Raw genomic sequence first — 15437 nt, 5'->3', positions numbered from 1 at the left:
CATAAACTCAAGGACTGCCTGGGCTAGAGTGAGTTAAAAAGTCAACCAGATCAACAGCTTAATGAGCCTGTTTCAAAAGCAATTTTCTAAATTAGCTTTTATTTTAAATATAGATGCAGAAGAGCTTTTCAGAATATCCCACAAGAGACCCGTGCCGCCCTCCAGAGACAGTCTATGAACCACACACACTCCAACTCTGGGGCTGGGATAGAAAACAACAGATGACTCTTAAGTACTCAGTACAGGAACAGGGTGTCAGAGCTCCCCTGTCCTGCTGTCCCCATGCATGGAAGCAGTGTCACTGGCATCACAGTTGCTCCCAGGGTTAAAGCCTGAGCAACTTAGACAAACATTAAGTATTCCTGGGTTATAACCAAAGTGAAAAATAAATGTCCTTGAAATAATAACCAAGTATAAGTTAAGAAATGAGAAAAACACAATGTCCATGCAGAAAATTTCAAATCATTTCTGCAGACTCTTGCCCCTGAAAGAAAGGCATATCTCAGGTGAAGGGTAAGGCATGCGCACAAATGTCAAGGGGAATCAACTGAGCAGTGAAGAGACCCAGTAAATACAGCCTCATTAATAAACAAGGTCAGCAACTGAACTCATCAATCATGCTGCCAGTTCACACCCTTGACACCCTGTCAGCAGGATGGCACGTTAGTTACTTTTGTGGTTATGCAGCTCAGACCACAGTTCAGTCATAAGAGATCCATCAAGCAAGCACATTCAAATAGTGGAACCAAGACTAAAATCATCATGTTTATCAAAAACAAAGACGGTCTGAGGAAAAATGTCTGAGGAGGTCAGTGTGGTGACATACAGAGGCAGGGAGATCTTTGAGTTCAAAGCAAGCCTGGCCTATATAGCTAGTTCCATAACAGCCAGGACTGTATAGAGATCCTGTCTCAAAAAACAAGCAAACAGCTGGGTGGTGGTGGTGGCGCACGCCTTTAGTCCCAGCACTTGCGAGGCAGAGGCAGGCGGATTTCTGAGTTCGAGGCCAGCCTGGTCTACAGAGTGAGTTCCAGGACAGTCAGGGCTACACAGAGAAACCCTGTCTCAAAAAACCAAACCAAAACCAAAACATAAACAAAACAACAACAACAACAACAACAAAAAAAAACATTCTAGACTTTACCTTTAAGTCAGGCGTGATGAGAGGCAGGCGGATTTCCGAGTTCGAGACCAGCCTGGTCTACAGAGTGAGTTCCAGGGCAGCCAGGGCTATACAGAGAAACCCTGTCTCGAAAAACCAAAAAAAAAAAAAGCCAAAAAACAAAAAACAAAGCAAAACAAAAAGCAAAAACAACAAAAACAAACCCAAACAAACAAACAAAAACCAAGCAAACAAAACCAGAACAAAACAGTCTGAATAGGCATGACAGTCAAACGCATTGTGTAGAAGGCACTGGGGGGAAAACTAAGGAAAGTGATACATGATGAAAGTTAGCTAATGGCTATGAGCCATTAACTGCCTCAGTGTACACATATATAAACCAAACAAGGAGATTCACCAACTATTGCATTTCATTAGTGACTCTGGAAATAGAGCTGAACAAGGGGGACTGCCTGGGTCTGACAGTACCCAGAAACAACCCAGGAGCTTTGAGGCAGAGTCTGGAAGCTTCAGCGTGTGATAAATGAATGAAAAGATAGGAGGAAAGACGCCAAGGCCTGCAGCTAGTCTCACTCAGCTGATGGGCCTCTGGTAAAGGATTCAAAGCTCACAGGACAACCCAGTAGGACACTGCTGGTTCTCACTGGAAGGAAGGCTGCCTATAGGCTGCATATTCATCAGAGAAAGACCAGCATGCCTCCTTGTTGGGTCCTTGAACCATGGAACTAACCTCAGATCTGAACCACAAATTAAAAATTAAAAGCAAATTTGTGTACAAAAGCTGAAACTGGGGTGGGGTGGGATCTTAAGGCAGTCTTAGGTAAGGTTAGCCTCTAAAGGAGCAGAGAGGGGTACCTAAGGTACAATCTAGACCAGCATCACAGGAGAGAAAAGGTAGTAGTGAGCTGGTAGCATCTCTCATTGTCATAGGCAGACTGACCACCAACAGGCCTGCTCCATCCTCTGACTAAGCAGTTAGCGAATAAATTCCTAATACAGCCAGCATAACGAAGCTCCCTGCTGGAAGAAACTTATTAGTATATGCTAGTATTAGATAAAACTAGCTTATGTGCACAATCATTCTGAGATGATGACCATCAAAGTTTCATATCCTCAGACACATGAGATTTAGAATATAGAGGAAAATAGAAAAGGGTTGGGGGGGGGGGGGCAGAGCAAAGACTACCTTCATAGTTCCTATTTTCCACTACAGAGAGCCTACCTGCCGTATTAGTTAAAGCAGTATAAGGAAGTACCTGATCGAGCAATGCCGCTGTCCCTGTCTTCATTCTGCCCTCTGCTTGGCATATCAACAGGTGTGCTGTGTGCTAAGACAAAGAGACAAGGAAACCATTATTAGGCTTGCCAAGGACAGAGGCATTTTAAAGATGACTTTAGTAATTTCTAGACTTCAAAGTGGGCTACTGCTATTGATGAACAAATATATAATAGCAACTAACTAGACAGCAACTTAAATACATAAAAAGTCCAAAAGAAACCAAGAAACAAAACCAAAAAGCCATTTGCCTTTATGCTGGAGCCTACAGACTCTTCTGAATGACAGCTATTAAAAATTAGCATGTACATTAAACTATCCATGCAGGAAAGACCACCAGCATCCTACTTTAGCCATTTCTTCATTATTAGTATATTTAAACAGTACAACATTTTCAAAAGATTTATACTCAGTTTCAGTAATAGTTGTAAGCAGCTTAGGAAGAAAATAGTTAAAAACCACTTTGTAAATCTAGAAATGTTTATTTATAACATGGTATCTTGGCAGACACTGAAAACATTAACTTCCTAACAGCTTTTTCCTCCAGTTCTTTTCCCCATACATGGTATTATAGTTATTCAGAAAAAACTCACGTCCTGGCATAAATTTGGAAAAACACACTTAAGTAGCATGTATCTACTAGAAGCATCTAGAAGGCTTCAGACTGACTGAGCTATACATTCACTGGGCTGAAAGGTAGATGGGAATTTGTTCTAGTAAATTTTACAATGAACAAGAAGTCACTGTTGTTGGGGATGAATAACATACTTGCTAGTATTTTTTAGAAACATGTTTATTTTCCAAGTTTTAAAGGGAATATATAAACATGCTGCACTTGCTCTAAGGAGCTGGGATGGTAGTATCAGTTTCATTAGGCACGAGAAAACTACAATGCTTAGTATATTTCAGGCTAGGAAAGGGAACAGAAGGAATACAAATCCCATTTGCCTTCCTCACAACGTTAAATGTTAGTCATGGACATAGTGCCTGTTAATCATGCTACAAAGAACACTGAGCAACCTCTGCTGGCAAGGCCAGTTAAATCCCAGAAAATACCCAGAAGATCAAGATTACTATACCTGTAAGGAACCTAGACATTGCATTTAAATGATTTGATTAAGTTAAATATGAAAGAGAGAGAGAGAGGTGTGATTGAGCCCTCCCATGCTCGTAATAGAGTGACTTAGATACTCCATGCAGGTAAAGATTAGGTGAATAAATGGGGGACAGATGCCACAGCAAAGAGAAACAGCTCACAGCAGCAGAGGAGGCCTGGGAAAATCAGAAGAAATTAATTCTCTTAGAAACACTAAGGGCTCATTTCTGATCAAAGTCAGCTCACAGTTGGACCATTAGCAAAGACATTCACAACAGAGGTTCTTCATGGCTGAAACTTCAAAACACCATGACTCTATCTGCATTTGAAACTAGCATCTCTTGCCATGAAAGCCCTTTGGGTTTCGGAGAAGAATAAATGTATTTATTTTTCTAAGAGCCTGCACAGGCATTTTAACGTGTGTGGGTCACACTGTGCTCAGCATTCCACACAAACCTGCAAAGAAAGAAGCGCTCCGGGTGAGCCGGAGAGGTCCTCCTTCAGACAACCCCTGCAGCAGTTTGCCGCTGCACACCTGCAGCAGACCTAGAGCAGAACACACAGAAGACGCAAGGCACACACACAAATAAACACAGGTTAAAGATAACGCAAAACTAAACCCGAACACAACAAACAGAGCAAACCACGCCCCCACTGTAGCACTCAGAGAGAAAATCTATCCGTTCACGTGTCTCTTTTACCTAGGTTACTTCCAGTACGAAAAGGACCCAAATTGTACTGATTTGAGTTCAGTTTTCCAGCCTGAGGATCTTGGTTAATGTATTCGAAGCTGTCCTGCAGACTAAATCAAAACGGGAAGGGAGAGAAAAAAAAAAAAATCAAGAGGTTAACAAATTTGTTTTTTTAATAGATTCCTAACTATAGACAACGAATGATCAGTTACTCAAATTTTTTCTTTATAAATAATTAAGAGTTTCAGGCTGGAGAGATGGTTCACTGTTAAAAGCACTGACTGCTCTTCCAGAGGTACTGAGTTCAATTACCAGCAACCATGTGGTGGCTCACAACCATCTGTCATGGGATCTGATGCCCTCTCCTGGTGTGTCTGAAGACTGCAACAGTGTACTCACATTTGGAGAATAAATAAATCTTTTAAAAAAAGAAATTAGAGTTTCAACAACAACAATAATAAATAATAATCAGTAATTTAAAATGGTAGGTTGGGAGCAATCTGTTGGAAGGAAGAGAGCGACCCACACAACTACCTACCCAGCTACTCTCTTAACCACTGAGGGTCTGAAGTGAGACGCCAGCTCTAACTGTGCTTCAGGGACTGACATCTTCCACACAACTACTCAGGTTAAAATTTTGCTTTAGAAACTGACACCTAAGATACTGCTATTCACTTCAAGGGTTTTCAAAAAACCTTCAAAATACATTAACTCTAAGTCTTGGCTAATATCTATTAATCATTTAGCAATCTGTTTCAGGGGTAAGACATATCGAAATTATAATTCACTTTAAGAAAATATGAATTACTCATAAAAATGAGTTGAACAGATTTTAATTTATTATTTTAGCAAGGAGCGAAACATCAACACTCTGAAAAAAACACAGAACAATTAAAGATAATTTTTACTTAAAAATGAACTAAATGTTTTTTATAGTCAGTGGGATAAATAAACATTTACATTATGCCAAAGCCATTTAAAAAAAAAAAAAAGAAAAAGGTAGAAAACCAAGTGTCAGGCAAGTATGGAGTGCGTATCTACAGTCCCAGGACTCAGGAAGCAGAGGCAAAAGAACCTTGAGCTCCAGGCCAGCCTGGGCTACAGCTACATAGACCACGTCTGAACAGCTCCCCTGCTCCGCCCACACACCCCAATCAGAAATAACTATCTCTCCTGTAACCAGGCAAGGCTTCCATGGAAGGATTGGAACGCCAACCCAGACACACAGCCTTCAACCTACAATCTGTCCTGCCTGCAAGATGTGCCAGGGTAAAGGTGGGACAGAGACTGTGGGCCTGGCTAACTATGACTGGTGCAGCCTAAGGGAGCCCACAACTGACACTGCCTAGAGGGCCAGACCCAGAGGCTGGAGTCCTGTGGCGGAGGGAGAGGAAGGACTGTAGGAGCGAGGGAGGGATTGAGAACACCATAAAACCCCCCACAGAATCAACTAACCTGGGCTCACAGGGACAATCGGGGCCCCGCATGGGTCTGACCTAGGCCTTTACAGATACGTTATGGTTGTGTAGCTTGGCTTTCTTGTAGGACTGTGAGAGCAGGGCTGTCTCTGACTCTTGCCTACCTTTGGGATCCTCTCCCTCCTACTGGGTTGCCTCCTCTAGCCTTAATATAAAGGGAAGAGCCTAGTCTTAGTGCACCTGATATGCCATGTTTGGTTGGTATCTCTGAGAGGCCTGCAATTTTCTGAAGGTCAATGAAGAGGAAGTGGATAGGGAGAGAAAGGTGGAGAGGGGAGGGACTGGGGAGAGAGGAGGCTGGGGAGACTGTGGTCATGATATAATATATGAGTGAATAAATAAATAAAATCAGAAATAAACAAATTCCTATATCAGCTTAATTCATAATGCTCCAAAGGTAAGTGTTTAAACTATCTTGTGAAAGGTAGCCAAAGACTTACTTATTTAGTGGTTCCAAAAATATTAAGGGGAAATATATATATCATTCCAGGGTTATTTGGGAAAAAAAATACCTGTAATATATTGCTAAAGCATGCCTCTTAATTTATGGCCTTTACATTTTATATTAAAAAATAAAACAAGCTATTTTATTTAAAAAATTTAAACTGAGCAGGTAGCTCCTGTCTGTAACTCCAGCACTCGAGGTGCTGGGGCAGGAGGTCTGTGGACTCAAGGCCATAGCAGGCTACACTGTGAGTTTGGGCCATTCTGAGCCACACAGAGTTCCAGGCTAGCCTGAGCTATATAAGGAGTTCAAGGTCAGCCTGGGCCTATGATGTGAGATCCTGTATCAAAAAAACAAGTAACAGCCAAGTGGTGATGGTGCGTCTCTTTCATCCCAGCAGTCAGGAGTCAGAGGCAGGCAGATCTCTTTGAGTCCAAGGCCAGTCTGATCTACAGAGCTAGTTCCAGATCAGCCAGGGCTACACAGAAAGCTGTGTCTCAAAAAACAACAGTATCTGCTTCACAACAAACATCTCTGCTTAAAAGTTCAAAGTGTATAAAGAAATGTTCCTGATAGGAGGGTAGACACTTCAGTATTCTAGTTATACAGAAGGATAGGAGGAGGGTGTGTATAAATTAAGAACCCCACCACTCCAGGATATGGCTGACGGGAAGGTTTCTAATGTAGATGTGAGGGAGGGTACAGGCAGATGCATCTGGAATAGTCCAGAGCAGAGAGTAAGTAGACTGAGTATGGTCAGCAGACTGGACCAGCCATGAGAGGAGAGGGGAGAGTGAGAGAGGAGGACAGGATGTGAGCAAAGCAGACCAAAAGGAGGCAAGAGAGAGTGGGCCAAGAGAGGAAGGTGTGTGTGTGTGTGTGTGTGTGTGTGTGAGAGAGAGAGAGAGAGAGAGACAGACAGACAGACAGACAGACAGACAGACAGAATGAAAATACCAGGGATGTAAGAAGAATGTGAAGCTGGTTGGGGAAGCTTCTGAGATGGAGAAGTTTAGGGTAATGGGGGAGGTGAGAAGAGTCAGGTCCCTTGTGGTCCTGAAGGAGTCTGGAGGTTCCTTCATGTAGGTGTGCTAATGGTACTACAGATAGCCATGTGTCCCTTCCTTCTGATGGTGATAAGGAAATGGCTCCTTGGGTAGAGGGGAATGGCACCAGAATTGGGGGGAGTGAAGTTTCCTTTGGACCCGGGAGGTGTGGAGAGGACTGGATGGACATGGATGGATGGGACCAGGAGTGACAATAAAAAGACTGCATGGCCACAAAGGCTAACTGCTCAAGACAGATGGCTTCCTACCCCACTGCCTGAAGAAATTATACAACTTCACTCTCTCCGAGGTAAAGAAATAAAACTGGGAGGGGAGGCACACACCTGCAATCCTGGTATTCAGGAGGCTGAGACACAAGAATTATGAATCTGAGGAGAGGCTGGGCTAGACACTGACTCTTCATCCTCCACCTCTACCAACCCTTCCACCCCCTCCCACCCAACACCAAATCAAAGCAGTCCTGTCCACTAACCCGAGAATTAATACCTGGTAATTGGCAGTAGAAACAAAGAGAATAATAACAGATGGATATCAAAGCAATCAGCCTGGGGATAGAACAACTCACACAGCTTTTGCCTGGCATACATGAGCCCTGGGTTCACTGCCTAGCACCCTACAGATGGGTAAGGTGGCACACACCTGTTACTTCAGGACTTGAGGGAGACACAGAAGGATCACGAGTTCAAGGCCATCTTCAGCTACACAGGAAGTTCCAATTGAGTTCAAGGCCAGCCTGGGCTAATGAGACCCTTCCCAAAAACAGACCAAGTCATCTGTCTTTAGAGTCACTTGAGAAAGTCTGAAAGTTTTATTTATTTTATTTATATGAGCACACTGTAGGTGTCTTCAGACACACCAGAAGAGGGCATCAGATCCCACTACAGATGATTATGAGCTAACAGTGGTTGCTGGGAATTGAACTCAGGACCTCTGGGAGAGCAGTCAGTGCTCTTAACCATTAAGCCATCTCTCCAGCCCCTGAGAAAGTCTGAAAGTTTTTCATTTGCTGTTATTAGAAAATGACTAAAACCCCTTCATTAATGTGCACTTATCTTGCTATTCATTTAAAATGTCTTATAACCCTCAAGAATTTTTCTAGAAACCAATAGATAAAAACTTAAGAGGTGCAAAATCCACACTTACTTATTTGTACTTCCACAGAAGCTACCCATTGTAGCAGAAAAGACTTTACTAATCATCAGTTGTGGAGGAGATCTAAAGTAAAAATAAGAGGGAAGAAATGTGCTTTGTAAGTTAGGAAGTTGGTACCATCTTTGCAGTTCTTGCAGGCGGCACAGGGGCAGTCTCACCGTATGTAGTGTATCTTCAGGGTGGAGCCTTTGTAACTCATTGCAACCGAGCCGAACATCATCTCCCCAAGCATGCTGACATCAGATGCTGGTCTCGTGTACTGCACACAAGAAAACACCACATGGAACAATGCAAGGGAAAGCACTGTCTCCCAATCCTTGGGTTTCTGGTTAGTGGACTGTCACGACAGTACCCTAAAGCTATAGCTGGTCACCTTACAACTGTCATCTATACAGGGATCACCCGCTATAATTCACAAATATTACTATTATTAAAGTTTCTTCTTTATATACAATATGCTCACGCATCAAAGATCATCATTTCCATTTATAAAATTGAACCCGGAAGAAAACAGTTCAACTCTTCTTTGGATATTGAGTGGATCCTGAAAAGAAGCTGGGTTTAGTATTACTCAACTAAATCATCGCTAGCTGTGGTCACCTGAAGGAGAGCACTCCCCCTTAAACTCAGATGTCCTAACACTTGGTCACCAGTTGGTTTTGGGTAGCTTTGGGAGGTGTGGCCATGTATGTCACGGGGGGTGGGGCTTTGAGAGGTCTAGACTCCTGCATTTCTACTTTGTTCTGTGCTCCATGCTGGAGGTTCAAGATGTGTCTGGTCATAGGCTCCAACCTTCTGGAACCATAAACCCAAATAAATTCCTTTGGTAAGTTACCTTGGTCATGGTGCTTCACCACAGGAAAGAAGAAAGGAAAGAAGTGACTTACACTTCAAGCAGGCCTTTGTGAGGATCTAAGAAATAAAGGTGGTCTTACTGCTCTAAAATTTTGTAAAAATATTTCAAAAACCACTTCCAATTTCCAACCAGTCTCTCGTACCTTTTTAACCACCTTTTTATTTGAAGGATAGGGTGCTAAACACCAGCTTTTGACAGAGAAGCCTGGCTTTGCCTAGTTGATCTTGTCTGCTCTAGCAGTGACCATCATATTCCACTTTCCATCTTTCTTCAAATCCGGTAGACACACGCTAATTTGCTTTATCAAACGTATTTGATACTATTACCTTCCTACTTGAATCTTCTCCTTGCCAAGCATCCCTTGAATACAGCTGTTTCCTGGAGGAGACTCCACTCACTAGCCTTTCCAACATTCTTTTTTGTGTGTGGTTTTTTTTTTTGGGGGGGGGGCATTATTTTTTGAGACAGGGTTTCCTCTGTGTAGTCCTGGCTGTCCTGGAACTCACTCTGTAGACCAGGCTGGCCTCGAACTCACTCAGAAATCCGCCTGCCTCTGCCTCCCAAGTGCTGGGATTAAAGGTGTGCGCCACCACTGCCCGGCTCCACCATTCTTTAAATACACAAGAAAATCCCCTATGACTTATTTCTTGGTCAACACCTCTCCTTCAGCTCTAAGCATCTTAAGAGCAATGGTTCTCAACCCTCCTAATGTTGTGACCTTTACTACAGTTCCTTGTGTTGTGGTGACCCCCCAACCATAAAATTATTTAGTTGCTACATCATAACTGTTATTTTGCTACCATTAAGAACCATAATGTCAGTATCTGATATGCAGGATACCTAATATTGGACCCCGTATGAGAACCACTCTCTTGGAGACTGCTCAGCCATGCTGACACCCTTATGGACAAGAGAAAGACTGAGAAGCAAACTAACGGGCTACAGGCGCATCAGCACAGCCAGCCTCTGCAAATGTGCTCTCAGCTTAAAGAATAAAGGACTCTTCCTCCACGTGCTTTTCTCAATCATTCCAGTGTTTTAAACTACAATATATACACATCTATGTACACACACACACAGCCTCCTCATAATGACAAAAGAGGAAAAAGAAAGATAAACTTGTGGATCCTGCTAATAGAGGGTGGATTCATCTCTGGCTACAGCTCATATCATTCTTCCCACTTCAAACACAAGCCAATGATTTCTCATATTCTCTACTAATAAATTCCACCCACTCTCTGTTTTATAATCTGCCTTTTCTTGGAACAAAGACCATGTGCGAACTGCAGATTCTCGACGAGCTTTGAGCCCTATAACCTATGGGCATATAACCTATGGTATAGGTATATAAATGTACCACACAGGCCTTAAAATTCAGGGCTTGTTTGTCTGTGGCTGCTGGTATAATCTCCCTGACCTTGTTTTACCAGCAGCAGTAGAGATAAGATTCTGTTACAGGTTTAAAAGTAAGACCAGGGAAGCTGGTTACTGTGGCACATGTCTATAATCCCAGCACTAGGGAGACTGAGGCAGGAAGATCTGAGATTAGCACGGGTTACATGATCAGTTCCATACCTGCTTGGGCTAATGGCTGGAGAGTCAAAACAAGCCATTAGCCCTGTAATCAAAACATTACAGGTATGATGTGGGTTCATACCTGTAATGCCAGAACTTGGGAGATGAAGGCAAGAGGATCAGGTGTTCAAGGTCTACATAGCCAGTCAGAGGCTATTTGTGTCAGAAACAAAAACAACAACAACAAAACAAAAGCACCCCTCTCTAGAGACTCTCACGCCCACAGGTATCAACGGCGCAGGGCATGGCTGCTCTAGAGCAACATGTCTTACTTGGTACTTTGGAAGCTGTTGCTTAGCGTGTTGTAAAGATCCTCCAAAGCCATGAGAAGAGCTGCTGCCGCTGCTGCTGCTGACGCTGCTGCTGCTGTTTTCCTGACAGCATCTGGCTGATATTTTAATAGGAACATCCTCTGCTTTCTGGGTTAAGAGAGGCAGGCAAGGTAAGGGATCATGTAGTGTACCAGGCTTTATCAGCATACTTTATCAAGTGGGAATTGGTCAAAACATTCAGGTGCCTGAATTGCATTAAAACCAAAATCTCTGTTTAATTTTTCTTTATAATAACAACAATATTCCTAGGAGTCTGGAATATCTGGGGAGGAGATACTACCCAGAAAATGGCGGTATGCATGTGTAGACTGAGACATGGAGATAAATGACAGACATATCACTCACTCTCTTTAAATAATTCAAGTATCAGTATCTACATTTAAATTTCGTGGTGGCGCATGCCTTTAATCCCAGCACTCGGGAGGCAGAGGCAGGTAGATTTCTGAGTTCCAGGCCAGCCTGGTCTACAGAGTGAGCTCCAGGACAGCCAGGGCTATACAGAGAAACCCTGTCTCAAAAAAAAAAAAAAAAAAAAAAAAAAAAACTAAAAAAAACCAACCAAACAAATAAATTTATACCAAGAAGCCATAAACAAATACTGCTCTCTGTTCTGGTTTTTGGATTTCAGTACTATACAGTCCTAATGTATGGAGCTCATGAGCAGAAAGATGACCACTAACGTTCAAATTTTTACCAACTAAATGCCACTAAGAAAGAAACCTATCAGCCGGGACATGCAGGCTTGTGTTTTTCACACTCTTTCTAGCACTCCTGGTGCAGCAGGAAAGAAAAGCAGCAGGACAGAGCTGTGAGAGATGAGGGCCGAACCCTGGGACAGGAGCAACCTTGGACCATGGAGCATGTGATGGGAACCTGGCCCTCAAAGGTCAGAGGTAACAGGATTACCTAGTCTATACCCCCTCACACGCTCACTTCCAAGTTTTATTGAGAGTGACCCTAACTCACCCCAGAATAGAGCTCTCCCTACAGAAGCCTTCGTGAGAACCTGCTTCTACTGAATTCCCTTTGCTGTTCTTTCTTTAGTTCTCCTTTCTTTTCTCTTCTTTTTGTATTTGTGTCTGTCTGTCTGTCTTTCTCTTTCATAACGTGTGCTGGGGAACCCATGGGCGCAATAGCAGTTTATCTAATCTCCAGCGTGACCGTCACACTGGTGGTCTAAAGCACATGCTTGCAGTCATGTGTGATTCAATCCCATGATGCTTTGTGCTTATCAAGCGGATGTGGTCGAGGAGGGGTTTTACTGGAAAAGGAACGTAAAGGCAACACAAGATGTGCCGGCCCCAGCAGCACTCCAGCAGTGATGGAATCTGAAGTTGTATAGGGTTAATCCAGAGCATCCTGCATTCTCTCAACAAGCTCCTCAGCTCCAGCTGTTACTTAATACCACTTAAGCCAGAAACAGCCTCCCAGCAGGCTGAAGGCTGGTGACAGGAAGTCCCACAGGATGGCGGAGCACAGCACAATGACCTGTAGTTGGAAACGGCACCTGGTACAGTAAGAAGGCTACCAACTAGACTCTCCTGTAGCCCTCTACAAGCTACAAATGTTCCAGAGCTTAAGCTGCTTATTTAATGTAATGAGTACTTCAAAGAAAGCCTACATCAGGATTACCAAGTTATCCCTGCTCAGGTCTGCTGGCTCCAGTTCCCTAGGAAGTCACTTCCCCCTCTATCTCTGCCACCGGCAGCCACTCCAGCTATGGAGGGAGAGTGCTCAGCTAAGCCATCTGTCACAAGCATTTGGAGGGAGCCATCTCCTTCCTGTCCAAAGAATCAAGTGCTGGCTCACCTAAACCTCGCATCCCAGTCTACCATTAAAGCAACCATGAATCACCTGCCCATCCTTGGCTTTCTCTGCTGCCCACCTAATACGCCCAGTCACTAGTGTGACAACTGGCTGTCTGAGAGAATTCCGTAAGTACAGTGCTATCACCCCGCTTGACTGCCTTCAAACTAACATTTCCTTCCTGCAAACAGAGGTTCTTATCAGAATCTGGAAAACAAGGACCAGTGAGATGGCTTGGCAGGTAAAGTACCTGTCCCACAACTGGGTTTGATCCCTGGACTCACAGGTGGAAGGAGAGACCAGCGTCACAAAGTTGTCCTCTGACTTCCACACACAGGCAGTAGCAGGCACACTCCCACAAAATAATTTTTAACAAATCAAAATGAGGCTGGAAAACAGCCCACTGGCCTTTTTGAATCAAAGGCCATGTTATAACTGTTCATTTACTTAACCACAAATTCTATAGACTACCAGATTTTGGTCAGTATGGGGAGCAAGTAATTAAACGAGAAAAGAGTAAGTATCAGTGGGTTTATTTACTTAGTAAGCATCTGAACAATATGGAACTGAAGCGAATGGTCCAGCCACGGCGACAGATCAGAGGTATCTTGGGAGACCGGGGAGGGCAAAGTTCTTTGGTATTATTTTTATCTTTTCTAGTCTGGCTCAAAGCAGTAAAGATCTTTCCTGTCTTTACTCCCCATCCCAAGTCCCTCCCACCTCCCACCATCCCCTTCCCTATAACAGGGAAATTAATGAACAATTCCTTGGTCAGAAGGGGTAGGATAACAGTGAACATTAGTCTATTAAGGCACTTCAGTGAGGAAGCTTTTTAATTTTGTTTGACCTTGTGCTACATAATACCTTTTATTTACTTTAGGTATTGAAATATGGCCTTACTATATAGCCAGACTAGCCCCAAATCACGGTCCTCCTGCCTCAGCATATCTAGTGCTGGATTATAAGCATGAGCCACACTTGGCACCTTTTACTATCTATGAGAAAATCTGGACAGAATGACCTTCTTGTCTGGCAAATATGCTAGAACTTTATGAATCTCAGCAGTTTATTTTCTTACTATGCTTGACGCTTACAAAATCCTACTAGATTACAATCGCCAGCAAATGTATCTTTCTCGATGTCAATGGTCCACTGTTGGCCTGCCATAATTGCTTGTTAAGTTTCAGTTGTGTTCGCAGACATGGGCCTGCCTGCTGTGGTGCATCTCTGCTTGCTCCTTCTGCATCCCTGCAGGCAGCGCACAACAGATCAGAGAGGTTTGGAAGTCAATCAGCATTTCACACCTGAGCTGCCGCCTCTTCCATCTTCTGAACGGCTCTGGAGTCAAACATGACTTGTCTGCCTCTCCTCTCACAGTCCTGGTAAACTAGCAGGCGGATGTCACTCAAGCCGAACTCCGAACACGACCAACTGTGGATTCAAAGAGAGAGAAGCTGGATTATCTGCAACGCTTGGTGTGACCATGGGCAAATAAATACAATTCCCAGCCAGCGTGCTCGGAAGTTGGCTGCACAAATGCTGACAATTCTTGTGCCAACGGTGGCGAGGCTGCCCTAATAATAAATCACTGGAGAGAAAGCACTGCCTCCCGTAGTCAGTCTGGATACAAATGGCAGAAGGAAGTTGCAAGGACACTCAAGGGAGGGCTAAGTGGGATGCCTGGGTTCTGGGGAGAGTTAAAGAAGCGCCTGTGCCTCTGTGGCAGCCATCCCCTCCGGGGGAGCTGGCAGCAGTTCCACAGCGTAAGGGTACCCCTAGCACGTCTGGCTTGATACTGAGGCGCTGAGACCAAACACATTTGCTAGCCATGATACTTAGCAAAAAGCGAAACAGTTTGCTCCCAAGCAAAGGATGCTAAGAAGAAAATACAGGTTTATGCTGCAGTAAAGAATTCGGTCGGAAAGCAGAAACTAGAGAACTATTTACAGAGTGTGCTTTCAGCACAACCTTGGCAATCCATTCAACACAAATTTAGTCTGCATTGTATTCAAGGCTCTGTAGTAGGTGCAAGGGAATCAATAATTAATCAAACCGACTGGATGCCTGCCCTCGTGAAGTTCAAGGCTTAGTGGGGATATGACTAACCTCATACTTACATATAAATATATAACTACAAACTGTCTGAAGGTCAAAAGGGAACCTAAAGGATACAAAAGAGTCTCAGAGCCTGGCATGGTGACTGACGTCTATAAACGCAGTCCTCAGGAGTCTAAGGCTGCAGAAGCAGAGCATCCTGGTTACACAGCAAGACCTAGTCTCCAAAACGGTGAGATTTAAGGAGAGAGGCACAGAAGTCACTGAGGACTTAAATCAACTTTCAAACCAGACGTGAAGAGTGACCAGTTGATGTGAACACCACGAAGCAGAAGAGTGCAGCACAGGAAAGGGAGGGGGGAAAGGCAGGGAGAGCTGCCCTATGAGGTCAGCGAGCTGGGGGATGGGACCGAAGCAGGCCCAGACAGGATACGCTCTGAACACAAAGAGCAGCCAAGGAAAGCAGATGGTTGATAAGATCAGA

At 43.8% G+C, this 15437-nt stretch overlaps 1 protein-coding gene across 7 annotated transcripts in view; it reads right to left on the bottom strand.

Annotated features, from left to right (window-relative positions):
• Positions 1–15437, bottom strand: part of Fnip2 (folliculin interacting protein 2) — a 108709-nt gene that overhangs the window by 46968 nt on the left and 46304 nt on the right. For 4 of the 7 annotated variants that reach the window (XM_029475397.2, XM_085835822.1, XM_029475396.2 and 1 more), the window contains 7 exons: positions 14203–14329; positions 11033–11179; positions 8488–8588; positions 8321–8392; positions 4197–4297; positions 3952–4041; positions 2380–2451 (listed from right to left, as the gene is read on the bottom strand). In XM_029475397.2, the coding sequence (XP_029331257.1) occupies positions 2380–2451; positions 3952–4041; positions 4197–4297; positions 8321–8392; positions 8488–8588; positions 11033–11179; positions 14203–14329 (710 nt within the window). The remainder of the gene's footprint in view (positions 1–2379; positions 2452–3951; positions 4042–4196; positions 4298–8320; positions 8393–8487; positions 8589–11032; positions 11180–14202; positions 14330–15437) is intronic. The other 3 variants (XM_029475398.2, XM_085835823.1, XM_021157839.3) reach the window with 1 other exon arrangement.

The sequence above is a fragment of the Mus caroli genome, unplaced genomic scaffold, assembly GCF_978045245.1.
Source record: "Mus caroli unplaced genomic scaffold, Mus_caroli_1 scaffold_3, whole genome shotgun sequence".
Taxonomy (NCBI): Eukaryota; Metazoa; Chordata; class Mammalia; order Rodentia; family Muridae; genus Mus; species Mus caroli.
Note: the sequence above shows the minus strand (reverse complement) of the source record. Positions and strands in the feature narration are given on the sequence as shown.